The 13,997-nt window shown below is 42.2% G+C and overlaps 1 protein-coding gene across 3 annotated transcripts in view; it reads left to right on the forward strand.

Annotated features, from left to right (window-relative positions):
• Positions 1–13,997, forward strand: part of LOC136864335 (inactive phospholipase C-like protein 2) — a 786,053-nt gene that overhangs the window by 710,413 nt on the left and 61,643 nt on the right. For 2 of the 3 annotated variants that reach the window (XM_067141176.2, XM_067141177.2), the window contains one exon: positions 7,768–7,865. In XM_067141176.2, the coding sequence (XP_066997277.1) occupies positions 7,768–7,865 (98 nt within the window). Of the gene's footprint in view, positions 1–7,767; positions 7,870–13,997 lie in introns of all 3 variants that reach the window. The other variant, XM_067141178.2, reaches the window with a different exon arrangement.

Here is a 13,997-nt window from a genome sequence, read left to right on the forward strand (position 1 = left end):
TCCGATCGACCACGTCTGACCACCACAAATGAAGATCGCCGTATTGTGCACCAAGCACATTGTAACATTTTCGCATCTGCGCCTGCCATCCAAGAACAAGTAATGGACTCCCTGCAATATCCTGTGTCATCCCGCACCATTGATCGGAGAATAGCAGCAGCCCTACTACGGAATTACCATCCCATCGTAGTCTGCCGTTAACACCACAACACAAAAGGCCGCGTTTAGAATGGTTCCGTGACCGGGAAGCATGGACTGCTGATGAATGGCATCGCACTGTGTTCAGCGATGAATCGCGGTTCTGCACTACCCAGAATGACAGTCGTCTGCGAGTATGGTGGTGACCTGGGAAGAGGTCCCTTTCTTCCAATGTTTGGAGAGACACCGAGGTGTTTCTCCTAGCGTCATGGTGTGGTACTGGTACTGGTTGAGGGAACTCTGACGGCACAGCGGTACGTCACGGATATCATGCGTACTCATGTGTTACCTCTCATGCGACAGTATCGTGGTGCCATTCTTAACAGAACAATGCTCGTCCACGTTAATTTGAGGTACTCCCGAGACCAGAGAGATCCCCAGATCTGTCCCCGATTGAACATGTGCGGCACCAGCTCGGACGTCAACTCCGTCTCAGTACCAGTTACAACAGTTGTAGGTCAGCTTCCCTCAGGAGAAAACACCCTTCCCAACCGAATCAGTGAATGCATTCACGCCAGAGGCTGCGCAACGTCATATTGATAAGTGGGCACGTAGTGCCAAGTTCTTTGTAAATTTGACGCGATTTTGTAATAACTGAAATAACATCATACCCTCTCAACACGTGAAGTTTCAATTTTTCCTCTTCCCCTCCGGGGTGTTTCAATTTTCTTGGCAGGCAGTATAGGAACATTAGACATAATCGACCGCACATGCATGTATTCAAATTTTGTACACGGTTTTTTATTGTAAACAGAGACTGCACTGCTTCCGAAATAGTGTATGTGCTTTAATAGAGGGGAAAAGTCTCCACAACTATCGAAATACGAAACTTAAATTCGTATTTTACGTAGGCAACGTAACGATTGCCAGGTCCACGCCCGTCGTCTAAGTTGATCACAGCGCTTTCACGTTCACGTGGGTATGCTGGTAGTTGATCTGGCATAAACACCGCAAAAATCGTGAATTTTTCGGCTTCAAAACCCCTGCGGTGGGGCATTCGTATAGTTAGCAGCGTGTGGCTCCCTGCATTTACCACACTTGGGATGCGTGGGGTCATTGCTGTGGGGGTCCACGCACTTCCTCCATCTCGTGCTAACCCTGAAGACCGCAATAGAGTGTCCATACATCTGAAACACTCCCCATTGGGGACCGAAGGCAGGAGGTGGTATATCTCCACCGAGACCAGCATGTTCTCCAGTGGGCACAGACGTCCCACTTTGTCGGCTCCGGGGACGTCTACCTGTCAATTTAGAAAATGGAGCTCTGGTCCGTGATATGGACACAGCAAGGCTACTCTGGGAGTGGGTTGCAATTTTAATCACATCCGGAGAGTATGTATTGTGGCAGTGCGCATTACTCTCTACACACTCTGGGGTTGTTGTATTCTACTCACTACACTCTATGAGAATGTTGTACTCGTATTTTGCTCACCACACTCAATGTGGATGTTACATTCTACTCACTACACACAATGATAATTATCGCCAAAGAAAATCTCAGTCAAGGACATGGAGATGTATATTTCTGCTTATTTGTCCTCAGAGGTAACAAGGCAGGGCTTAACCATGATGGTAATAAACAAGCCGAGGGTTAGCTACGACACACATTTAGTACACGAAACCGACAGCCGACAAATTAGTAGGCTGCGGCCGTGCCATGAGCGTTGAAAACATGACGGCCTGTATACAGAATTACTACAATCACACTGAAATAACCTATTAGTCCTTTATTCTCTTTGCTATTGTCCAAGATCTCTACATCTTTCAGGGTTTCATGAATCTTGTCTACCTCATTCCCATCTGCTAGTTCTCAAGCTGAACACACTTTTATAATTTCGGGAGAGCCTACATTGCCTGTGTTGCCGCCGGAAACGTACATAGAAACAAAAGTTAGGAATCGTCTTCTTCTTATTTTTCTACCGCTTTTCCCGTGCGCCGCACATGTGGATTTGGCCCTCTTTTACGGCCGGATGCCCTTTCTGACTCAACCCTATATGGAGGAATGTAATCACTATTACGTATTTCCGTGATGGTTGGTAGTGTAGTGTGTTCTGTGAATATGAAGAGGAAAGAAACAGGAATATTCCTTATTATATAATTTATTTTTTCTATCATGAATCTAAATCCACCAGATTCGCTCAACACATGTCAGAAAAGATATGATTGCCATCTAGCACTGAAGAACTGAACTGATACTTAGTACATACACAAAACGCCTTCAATGTTTCCGATTTATGCCACGTGTTGCCTGCAACGCTTCAACGGCAAGCTCGTCCTGGTTGGGTGTCACTGACCTTCAGTACTACGGAGAGAGTATGTCGTGCTTGGTGTCATGTATTATTTTTCGGTTGAACACAAAGGCAAACGGTGTTTTTCTTCCTCTCCCTTCACTTCCCAAGCATGGCTTCTAAATTGACTGGTGACGTATTCTCCTGTGATTGTGACTGTGTTATAGAGAGCCTTGCCGTTCCCTAGGATCACGAACATTTCGTGAAAAAAGTAATGGCAGACCATCTCCTGAATTAAAAGCTTTGACGACTAAATCGACTAATGCTTTGAAAGACATTTTAATGGATCGTGGCACACAGAATCGCCGTGGCTGTGCGGTAGCTAAACATTATCAAGACTTGATGTCTTCTTGGAAAAGGATCGACGAATTGAATTATTAAAGTACAGGGTCACGGAAAAAGAATAGGGATAAGCATATTGATGCGATTGTGGTCTTAAACTGAAGAGGAAAGGAGGGAGTGTTTTTAAATCGCTACTAGTAGTCGTTGTACTAGCTGTCAGATCTTGAATTTGACTGGGTGGTTTAACCCTCGCAATGAATAGTGTGTCCGCACGTGTGGTGTGCTGCCAGGCCAGGCCAGGCCAGTGGGGTGTGAACCGCCCGGCAGGAATCTCAGTGCGTGCTTTAGCTCGCGGAATTCAAATGTGTTTGTTCAACGTACCTTTAGAACAGCTTATCAGTGTTATTATACGCCGGGCAATGTACATAACGCACTGAATGCTCAGTTTCCGAATGGTTGGATTGGGAGAGTTGGCCTTATTATTTGTCCGCGAGAACCTCTGATCTCGCTCCAATGAACTTCACCTTCTGAGGATACATTATGAACATTGTTTATGGTGGGAATTTACGTTTCTTAGTGCATCTAAGAGAAAGGATCACTGCTGTCACTCCAGACATTATCCGAGCCCAAGTTGGCAGGTTCGATCCTGACTCCGTCCGGTGATATTTGAAGGTGCTCAAATAAGTCAGCCTCGTGTCGGTAGATTTACTGGCACTGTGATAGTACATATATCGCACACTCGCACTGTATTCAGAAGTAAGATGTATTATTGGCATTAGTTGTATTATTATTATTATTTATTATTATTATTATTATTATTATTATTATTATTATTATTATTTCAATTGTAATTTATTCTTAATATTTTAAGCTGGAAGGTCTTCATATGTGATATGAGTAATTTGTTTTGTACTTGGGCTGACTAAAAATGGTAGCTTGGTCCTGGCTTTTCGTTTCCCACTGTTTTGTTGTTGTTGTTGTTGTTGTTTTCGTCGTTGGATGATTGCTAGGGGCTTTACGTCGCACCGACACAGATAGGTCTTATGGCGACGATGGGATAGGAAAGGCCTAGGAATTGGAAGGAAGCGGCCGTGGCCTTAATTAAGGTACAGCCCCAGCATTTGCCTGGTGTGAAAATGGTTGGATGATTGTGTAAATATGGAGTCCTCCAGCAGTATATTGTGAGTGTATTTTATGTACATTTTGGTGTGTTGATGAGGTGCTCGTGCACGGATATTATTCAGAATATAGTTAGTTATTTTAGAATCAATGGAGTTATTGATGAACCTAGGTGCAGTTCCTACCTATTTAGTCGTTTTCAGAAAGTTAGGTAAGGCCTGAAGCAGATGTACCAGTACGCAGCTTTATGTACACGCCCTGGGAGAGAGAATTATCATGCTCTATTAAAATTCGAGGGTTCCATTCAGGTGAACTCTGGCGCTCATACTACGGGCATATCAATCAATTAGATTTATTACTTTATTTTAATTACGTTATTAATTTATTTCGGTTATTTATGCAGTTATTTATTTGTATATAGTAATTAGATTACAGCTCGTAAAGGAACTCCTGGGGGACAAAATTCGGCGTTCCGGCGTCTCCGAAAGCCGTAAAAGTAGTTAGTGGGACGTAGAAAACCTATGACATTAATTATAACAACATTCTTCTTGTGTATATTGAGTAAAATACAAAATTTTTATTGTGTGTAATGAGTAAAATACACTTAAGAAAATGGAAATTGCAACACCATGAAGGCATTGGTCGTTTGTGTTCATTTTAAAGATATGGAACGGTGCCATGTAGGTATGTAAAGATCAAAGTTTCAGACCCATTGGATTGTTGCTACAGGTCTCCCCACGTGATTGGTCGCGGAGGAATCAACTCCAGTATAAGGACTCTGGTGCAGCGTAGTTGACTTGCAGTCTGTGCAGTGAAGTGTTCCCCGTCAAACATGCCTCGACGGCAGAGAAGAGCACGCTATCAACAACTGTCGCCGTTTGAGAGGGCTCGGATAATTGGGCTGTGTGAGGCTGGATTATCGCTAAGGACTGTCGCTGCACGTGTTGGCCGACAGGCATCTGCGGTACAACGTGTATGGCAGCAGTGGTCAAATGAAGGTACCCCACACTAGTAGACCTGGCACAGGCCCAGCGAGACAGATAACTGTGAGAGAGGATCGCCGCATAATTCGGATGGCCCGGATGGATCCCCATGCAACAGCAGCGCAAATTCGAGCAGCTGTGGCACCCCACGTTACACAGCAAACAGTTGGTCATCGCCTGCGTGCAGCTGGCTTACGAGCCCGTGTCCCTGCAGAAGGTGTTCCATTGACCCCACAACAGCGACGTGTAAGGCTGGCCTGGTGTCGAGAAAGATCGACGTGGGTCGACGAATGGCAGAGGGTCGTCTTTAGTGATGAATCGCACTTCTGTCTTGCCCGCAGTGATCGCCGGAATCGTGTGCGCCAACGTACCGGGGAGAGGGGCCGCCCAGATCTTATTGTCGAGAGGCACACAGGGCCAACACCAAGCATTATGGTCTGGGGAGCTATTGGCTTTAATGTGATATCACAATTAGTGCTTGTTGAGGGCACTATGACTGCTCGACAGTACGTTGATAGGGTACTCAATCCAGTGGTTGTCCCTATGATGGCGAACATTGCTAATGGGATATTTCAGCAGGACAATGCCCGGGTTCACACTGCACGCATCTCCAGAGAAGCTCTCCACGACATCACAACCTTAGAATGGCCCGCCAAATCCCCGGACCTCAGTCCTATTGAGCATGTGTGGGACATGATGGGTCGACAACTGGCCAACCGTCCTCAGCCACCCACAACTCTGGAACAACTGACCCGTGCAGTGCAGCAAGCATGGGCCACAATTCCTCAGGAAGCAATCCAGGGCCTTATTGACTCCATGCCTCGACGAATTCATCAATGTATTGCAGCTCGTGGTGGGCACATCCTGTATTGATTGTTGTCCAAATTTGCAGTCAGAGGGACCTTAAAGTGTAATCATCGAATCACAACCGAACACTCGTCCTGCATGTTCAATTGCAGCAACATAAGCCCACTCCTTCTGGGTGATGAAATTTCCATTTTCTTCAGTGTACAACATATTATGTGTAGTAAGTAAAATTCGACGTTCTTATAGTGTGTAGTAAGTAGAGTACAACATTTCTTTTGCGTTTAACGTGTAAAATACAACACTATTATTGTGTGTAGTGAGTAAAATACGCAATTCCCGTAAAGTTATTACATGCATAGAAGATACATTTTAGCCACTACTAAAAGATCAACCTTTGAATTATGAATCGTTTTTAAATTTTCTCGCATTTTGTGTGGTTCATTTACTGAAGGTTTTACGATTTTTTTTATTTTTGCTGCTAAATTAACCGTTAACACAGAACCGTACAATCTATTATTTTTCAAGCTGCTTTAAGTCTTACCGACAGAGATATGTCTTATACGGAGGATGGGATAGGAAAGGGCTAGGAGTGGGAAGGAAGTGGCCATGGTCTTAATTAAGGTACATCCCCAGCATTTACTTGGTGTGAACACTGGAAACCACTGAAAACCATTTTTAGAGCTGCCAACAGTGAAGTTCGAACCCACCGTCTCCCAAATGCAAGCTCACAGCTGCGCGCCCCTAACCGCACGACCAACTCGCTCGGTATAAGCTCTTATTGTGAGTAATCTATTGAATGTAGACGTATTCTGCTACGGGAGTTTTTGTACCTTTCATTGAGAGCTATAAAGGTTACCCATATACTGTTACTTGGTCTCTAAAAGCTTAGGCAGTGTAGTCACATTTAAGGATGCCGGACGCACATTTTTCTCGACTTTCTCCATTTCTGTTTTAATTAGCTGCTCCCCTGATAATCTAGCATAAGTATATATAGCCTATAATAATCTGGGAGAAATAATCCTTTTAATGGTGAAAGAATTACTGAAATCGGTCGAGTGGTTCCCGATACTATATTTATATACAAGCAAGGAAGCTAACAAACTTTTTCTATAATCCTCTCTTAGTAGAATATAGACGATGGAGATATTCAAACAGAGACATGCCATTTTTTCTGATTAATTGCACTTTGCACGCTAATTACCGTTTGTTTGTTTTTTTCTTGTTTTTGGTTGTAATTTTTTTTGTACGTCCGTCCTTCCAAAGACTATAATCATCTGTTTTGCTAGTATCAAATTTCACATTTTGATTTTCGATTTCTTTGAAGATTTCATGAATCCATAAATGAATAACAATATTATTATGTGTCTGCAACGAAACTGTATATTAAATAATTGCTGTTAAAATTTGGTCTTTCGGCTATCAGGTACCACTGCATTCTCCAAAGTGACATTTTAAATTCATTTCTCAGCAATCAGAGGAGCTAGAGAAAAAGAACTAAGTGAACTTTTTTAACTCAAAGCTACAAATGGGAGTTCATAAAAGTATATTTTCCCAAAAAATATGAGTACTAGGCTTACGGCACTAACCACGTCGAAATTTTTGAGGGAAGATATATTTTATTTTGTTAGATTCCATTATTAAAAGGTAATATACGCTTCGTATACACTTGTAAATCTTTATTATCGGTACTAGTGTTACTTGCATACATTACGATACATAAAATAATAACTTACAAGAAAGTAGTACCTCATGTTGTGGCACAAATTTGAATTTTTTAAATGTGATTTGCTACTATTTGCATCCCTCTTGATGATGTAAGGGAGAAAGTACATGTTTCGCATGTACTTTTCCCTAGCTGGTGTTAAAAGCCGATCAAGGGATGTTAGTGTAGGAACAAATAGTTCCTTTGATATGAACATATAAAACGGACCTTAAAGCACGCACGTTCCAAGTTCAGGCATCCTTAAATAAAGACGAATTTATGTTCTACAGTTGTAACTTCAAGTACATGATGGTAGGCTTTTTCTGAAAGACTTACAATTTGTAACAGTGAATCCTCATTTATCATATAAAACGTTTCCTTGTGTGCAGGTTACCGACATATACGACTCCTGTCCAACACTGGAGAACCACTCGAAAGCTCCACTCTATTTGTCCATGTGGCCATCACCAACAAGAAAGGAGGAGGGGTAAGTAAGTAATCTGAGGTAGAAAAATAAACCGAAACTAGAACTAATGTGTTATTCATTTAATCATTCATATACCGGTATTTGTTTATGTTAGGAATAAACTCGATGCATGAAGCTGTATGCATAAACCGGCATCTGCGGTGGGGTCATGTGAGGCGAATGGAGGAGGGTATTTTACCTACGAGAATAATATACTCGGCTATGGAAGGTAAGAGAATCAGAGGGAGACCAAGGCGAAGATGGTTAGACTCAGTGTTTACTTATTTCCTTATTAGAGGTGTGGAATTAAATGAGGGGACAGAGCTACATCTGTTGTACGCAGAGGACTGCGGAGCGTTCAGTTAATTCACAGAGGCTTGCAGATTGAACGATTGTACCGTGAAAGGCGTAACACTCTATAAAGAAGATGAATTTTTTATTTATTTATTTATTTATTTATTTATTTATTTATTTATTTATTTATTTACTTATTTATTTATTTATATATTTATTTATTTATTTATTTATTTGCAAGAAATTGCTCTAAACATTCAAGAACTACCGGTATATGTTATAACATTAAGATGAACAGTCGCTTGCTGCTCTTCAGCTCAATTCTTTAAACACACTAAGCCGTGTGGTTTGGATGTCTGTAATTAACATTTTTAACACACAGCTGGAGACCTGCAGACTCAAGGATATTTACACTAGCCAAACTGAAATTTAAGTTTTCCTCATATTTATATACTCTTTGTGGTTGAAAGTTAGCCAGAATTTGCATTATAACGGTTCAAGCTATTGCTTTATTTCGTGTGTCAATAGTGACACACTGAATGTTCAACTGTATTTAGGGCATACCATTGCCTGCTGTCCATTTTACAACATTATTGAGGTCATTTTGCAGTTGCTCATCATGTAACTTATTGAAATGAAATGGCGTGTGGCTTTTAGTGCCGGGATATCCCAGGACGGGTTCGGCTCGCCAGGTGCAGGTCTTTCTATTTGACTCCCGTAGGCGACCTGCGCGTCGTGATGAGGATGAAATGATGATGAAGACAACACATATACCCAGCCCCCGTGCCATTGGAATTAACCAATTAAGGTTAAAATCCCCGACCAGGCCGGGAATCTAACCCGGGACCCTCTGAACCGAAGGCCAGTACGCTGACCGTTCAGCCAACGAGTCGGACATGTAACTTATTTATTACTCTATACAGAATAACATCATCTGCGAAAAGCATTATCTCCGATTCCACTTCTTTACTCATATCATTTATATACACCTATATAAGAAAACATAAAGGTCCAATAATACTTCCTTGAGGAATTCCCATCTTAATTATTAAGCACGTTACCGATACTCTAATTTTCATTCAGCAAATATATTCTACGGCATTCCAAAAATTGTATCTAAGGATGACAATGTGCGTAGCCAGTATAATATACCGTTAAACCCCAAACATTTAAACATAACTCCTCCTTATATGGTACAGCCGTGGCAGTGAAACACTTTGCGTAAATAGTACAAAGTACCGGTATCCTAGTTTTTTATTTCGAAAATCTAGGATCTCTAATTGAAAACATGTCAAATATATAATATTACTAAGTGTAATTTCCACTTCAACTCCTGTTGTACGCCGGAAAGATCTCTTAAGGCATATACGACGACCGCGTCCTTTCCAAATCTACTGTCAGTTGGCTATAAATAGATTGAACAAAAAATGACATCAGACAGATATTACATGGGGCTGACAATAAGTGAATTGAAACATAATTTTTTCCAGGCTAAATCATCGTTCGGTTTTGAATTCATTCGTACTCCTCCCCCCCCCCCCCCACTTAATTTTAGCCTCCTGAATTGACGGTCGCACCAGATAAAAAAGTGCTGTGCTAAGCATAGATAAGATTTAAACCTCTGATTACTTCGCATGAAACGTTACCAGGGAATGGAATTATTTATTCACACCGTTAAGTCATTAATTTGGCAACCAACAACATTTGACTTACAATTTCAGATTCCTACATTTCCAATGAAAAATTAAACCTGTTGGTTGTTATGTCAGATTTCCGTCCGTTTGCGTTCCTTCTCCTAGAGAGGAGAATTCATGTTCGACTCGCAAGTACGACTTCACATTTTACTCTTTCAGTTTATACAGTAATTGTTTAATGTCTTATGAGGCAACTATTTGCCACCATATTTTACAAAATCAATAAGAATTTCCAAGATTCTTTCTCGTAATGAAAGGACATCTCACTCGCTGTAATTTATTATTATTATTATTATTATTATTATTATTATTATTATTATTATTATTTTACAAGCGAATGGACCACTAAGGATCACGCTACTTCATTTATTTCTCTTCGTGCGGAGTTTTCTCTGTGTCCAATACTCCTTCATGCGTTCGCTGGCCTGCTTCCGTTGTTCATCTGTCCAGGCTCTTCCGGTCTTCCTAGTTCTTCCTGCGGCTTGAACACCTTCCAAATTCTTCAGTGTGTTCCTAAACGTACTCCTTTCTAACAGCTGGTCTTCCAAGATGCTTAACCTTTCCATATCCTTCTTCGTTTCCTTAACCCATGCTGTAGTGGTCTTTTTTGTCCAGAAGTAATCAAATATCTGTTTGGTAAGTCTGTTTGCGTTCATTCTGTATAATGTCCAAGAAACGACAGCCTCCTTTTCTTCATGGTCTCTGAGATTCTTTCCACCTTCTGGTAAACTTCTTTGTTACTCCGAAGTTTCCAACCGCTTTCAGTTTGTGTGTGCTAGGGGCTTTACGTCGCACCAACACAGATAGGTCTTATGGCGACGATGGGATAGGAAAGGCCTAGGAGTTGTAAGGAAGCGGCCGTGGCCTTAATTAAGGTACCGCCCCAGCATTTGCCTGGTGTGAACATGGGAAACCACGGAAAACCATCTTCAGGGCTGCCGATAGTGGGATTCGAACCTACTATCTCCCGGATGCAAGCTCACAGCCGCGCGCCTCTACGCGCACGGCCAACTCGCCCGGTACTTTCACCTTGGACAGCTCCCATAATTTTTCTGAGGATTCTTCTTTCCAGGACCTCTAGCTTCTCCAGCTTGTAGTTCATGGACAGGCATTCACTGGCATACAGGCATTCTGTTTTGACCACGGTGTTGTAATGTTTTAATTTGGAATTCCAAGATAAGCACTTCTTATTGTAGATGTTTTTTGTCAAGCCATATGCTCTCTCCATTTTTGAGATCCGATCTTCCATTGCAGCTTTTTCTAGTCCATTCTCCTGTATGGTCTCACCAAGGTGCTTGAACTTCTTGACCCTTTCTATCCGTCCTATCTCTGTTTCCAGGAATGTTGGTCCATCTTTGATGTTCGTCATGAGTTTGGTCTTTTCTGCTGAGATCCTCAGTCCTGTTTGGCTGGCAATTCTTTCCAAGAGGTTAATCTGGATGGTTGCGACCTCTGGACTTTCTGATAGTATAGCAAAGTCGTCAGCAAAAGCCAAGCAGTTGACTTTAATCCCACCTGGTTTTCTCCCTAGACAGATCGGGATTATCCCCTGATGTTCAAGTTCTGAGTTCCATATTCTCACTATCTTTTCCAGGACACAGTTGAATAGGAGTGGGGATAGTCCATCCCCTTGCCTCACGCCTGTCTTGATTTCAAATGATTGTGAAAGATGCCCGAAGAATTTTACCTTGGAGGTTGTGCCTGCTAGGGTCTCTTTGATTATGTTTGCTAGTTTGGTTTTGACTCCAAATTCCCTAATTATCTTATCCAAAGTCTCTCTGTCCACCGAATCGAAGGCCTTTTTGAAGTCTATAAACGACACCACAATTTTCTTACCACTCAACATTCTGTGGCGGAGTATTGACTTCAGGTTGAATATTTGTTTGATACAGGAGCGCCTTTCCTAAACCCTGCTTGGTATTCCCCTAGTTGTTCGTCCAGACTCGCTTCTATTATATTAAGAAGCAGTTTTGAGAGAATTTTATAGGCGATCGGGAGGAGGGACACGCCCCTATAGTTGTTGACATCCTGCTTGTCCCCTTTCTTATGCAGCGGATGGATAAGTGGTGTTTTCCATTCTTCTGGGATTGTCTCCTTCTCCCAGATTTCCTTGATGATTTGGTGAAGATCATCTAAGATTTCCGGTTCTGCCCATTTCAACATTTCTGCCGTTATGGAGTCCTCTCCACTTGCCCTGTTGTTTTTGAGGTTTTCAAGAGCTTCCTTGACTTCTTCCTTTGTTGGTGGTTCGTCATCTTCTGAGTTCTCTGGTATGTCTGGAAATTCTAGTTTAGAGGTTGGGGAAGGACAATTCAAGAGAGTGCGGAAGTATCTGGCTAATATCTCACAGTTTTCTTGGTTGTTCAATCCGATTTTACCCTGTTCGTTTCTGAAGCTAAAACTTGGCGCTTGGTATCCATTGAGTTTTCTCTTGAAGGTCTGATAAAAGTCTCTGGAATTGTTCTTGACAAAGTCGGTCTGGATCTCTTACAGTTGAGCTCTTTCAAATGATCGTTTAGTCCTTCGAAATATCCTGGATGTTTCTTTCCTCTGTTGCCTGAATTGTTCCATTTGTTCCTTTCCTCTGGAGCATTTCCATTTTCTCCATTTCTAGGACCTTTCCCTGAGAGCTTCCTCGCACTCTTCATTCCACCATATTTCTCTTTTCCTCCTAGCCTGTCCGAGTGTTTTCTTTGCGGCTTCATTGATTCCTGTGCACAGTTCTTGCCAGTTCCCCTTTCTGCTGGTTCGGATTTCGCTCCTGAAGTTTCTAATGATGTCTTCAGTGATGTTCGTTTTGTTTGTGTTGTATCTCATTATTTTAGGTGGGTCTCTCTTTTGTCCTATTGGGAGAAAACGGATTTTAACTTTGGAGAGATAGTGGTCTGAATGGAATTCACCGTTCCTAATCACTTTGACGTTCATCACCTCCTTTGAGTTTTTCCTTGTTATCGCTACGTGATCCAAGTTGAATTCCCCTAGTTCGGGATTCGGAGATACCAATGTCTTTGATTTTCTCGGGAGTTTTTTTAAGTGTGTTGACATAAGTTTCAACTGAAAAGCTTTGCAGAGTCCAATGAGCCTTTCCCCATTCTTGTTTGTCCTCTTATGTGCTGGATATACCCCTACGATGTCTCTGTACTTTCGTTCCTTCCCAATCTGTGCGTTGAAGTCTCCCAGCAGGATTTTTAGGTTGCTCTTGGGTATCCGAGTCATTTCAGTTACCAGAAGATCCCAGAAGTCATCAACTTTCTGTGGGTTTCTTGTTGTCTTCGTTGATCGGGGCGTGACAGTTGATGAGAGTGTGCCTCTTATTCTTGCATTTAATAGTTAGTAGAGACAATCTTTCAGATTTTGATGTGAAGTCTGTGACATTGTTTACTACCTTCTTGTTTACGTAGAAGCAGGTTCCGAGCAGAGGCATGTTGGTGGTTGTTCTAATCACCGGCTTTCCTTTGAATATTCTGTATTGGTTGATGTCTATGATGTTTTCTTCCAGGAATCTTGTCTCTTGTAGAGCTTCTGGATTTGATTTTTTTCCGAAAGCTTTTCTAGTTCTTTTTGTTTTCCAACTGTGGTAAGTGAGTTGACGTTTATTGCTCCAATGAAATAGTTCTTCTTGAATTTGAGTTTGGAAGGTGATTCAAGACGCTCCGACTCGTCTTTCTCGCAGATGTTGGGACTCCCCAGAATCCTAGGTCCCGTTGCATTGCATGGTGCAATGGTGGATTTCTATGCCGAGCTGCCACCTGGGGTAGTGCTTTCTTTCAGCGATATTTCCATCTTGCGAATGAGGTTGTGATTTGTGAAGGAAGGAATTAGCTTCCAAAGTAAGATCGGATTGTTAGTCCGAAATGATTATTTTTTTCGTGGTTTACTCCACTAGGTTCTTCCGCTCTCATTGCCGTTGGGAGTTAAGATTCCTCTTCCGCCTTCGAGACCGTTGACCGAGCACCTTACAGCCGCCCCTAACATGGGAGACAGACGCTGCTGATAAATAGTGTACTCATACAATTCCCTGAGTACTGGGCTGCCTCTTTCGCAATCTCCACCGTTCCGAAGTTCAACTTCTCCGCTGTACATTCCGTTGAGGTCTTCACTCGTAACCCTGAGCTGGGACCCTTATCAGATGATACACACCGGGTCAGTGTGCTCTGGGGCTCGC

The sequence above is a fragment of the Anabrus simplex genome, chromosome 2 (assembly GCF_040414725.1).
Source record: "Anabrus simplex isolate iqAnaSimp1 chromosome 2, ASM4041472v1, whole genome shotgun sequence".
Lineage (NCBI taxonomy): Eukaryota > Metazoa > Arthropoda > Insecta > Orthoptera > Tettigoniidae > Anabrus > Anabrus simplex.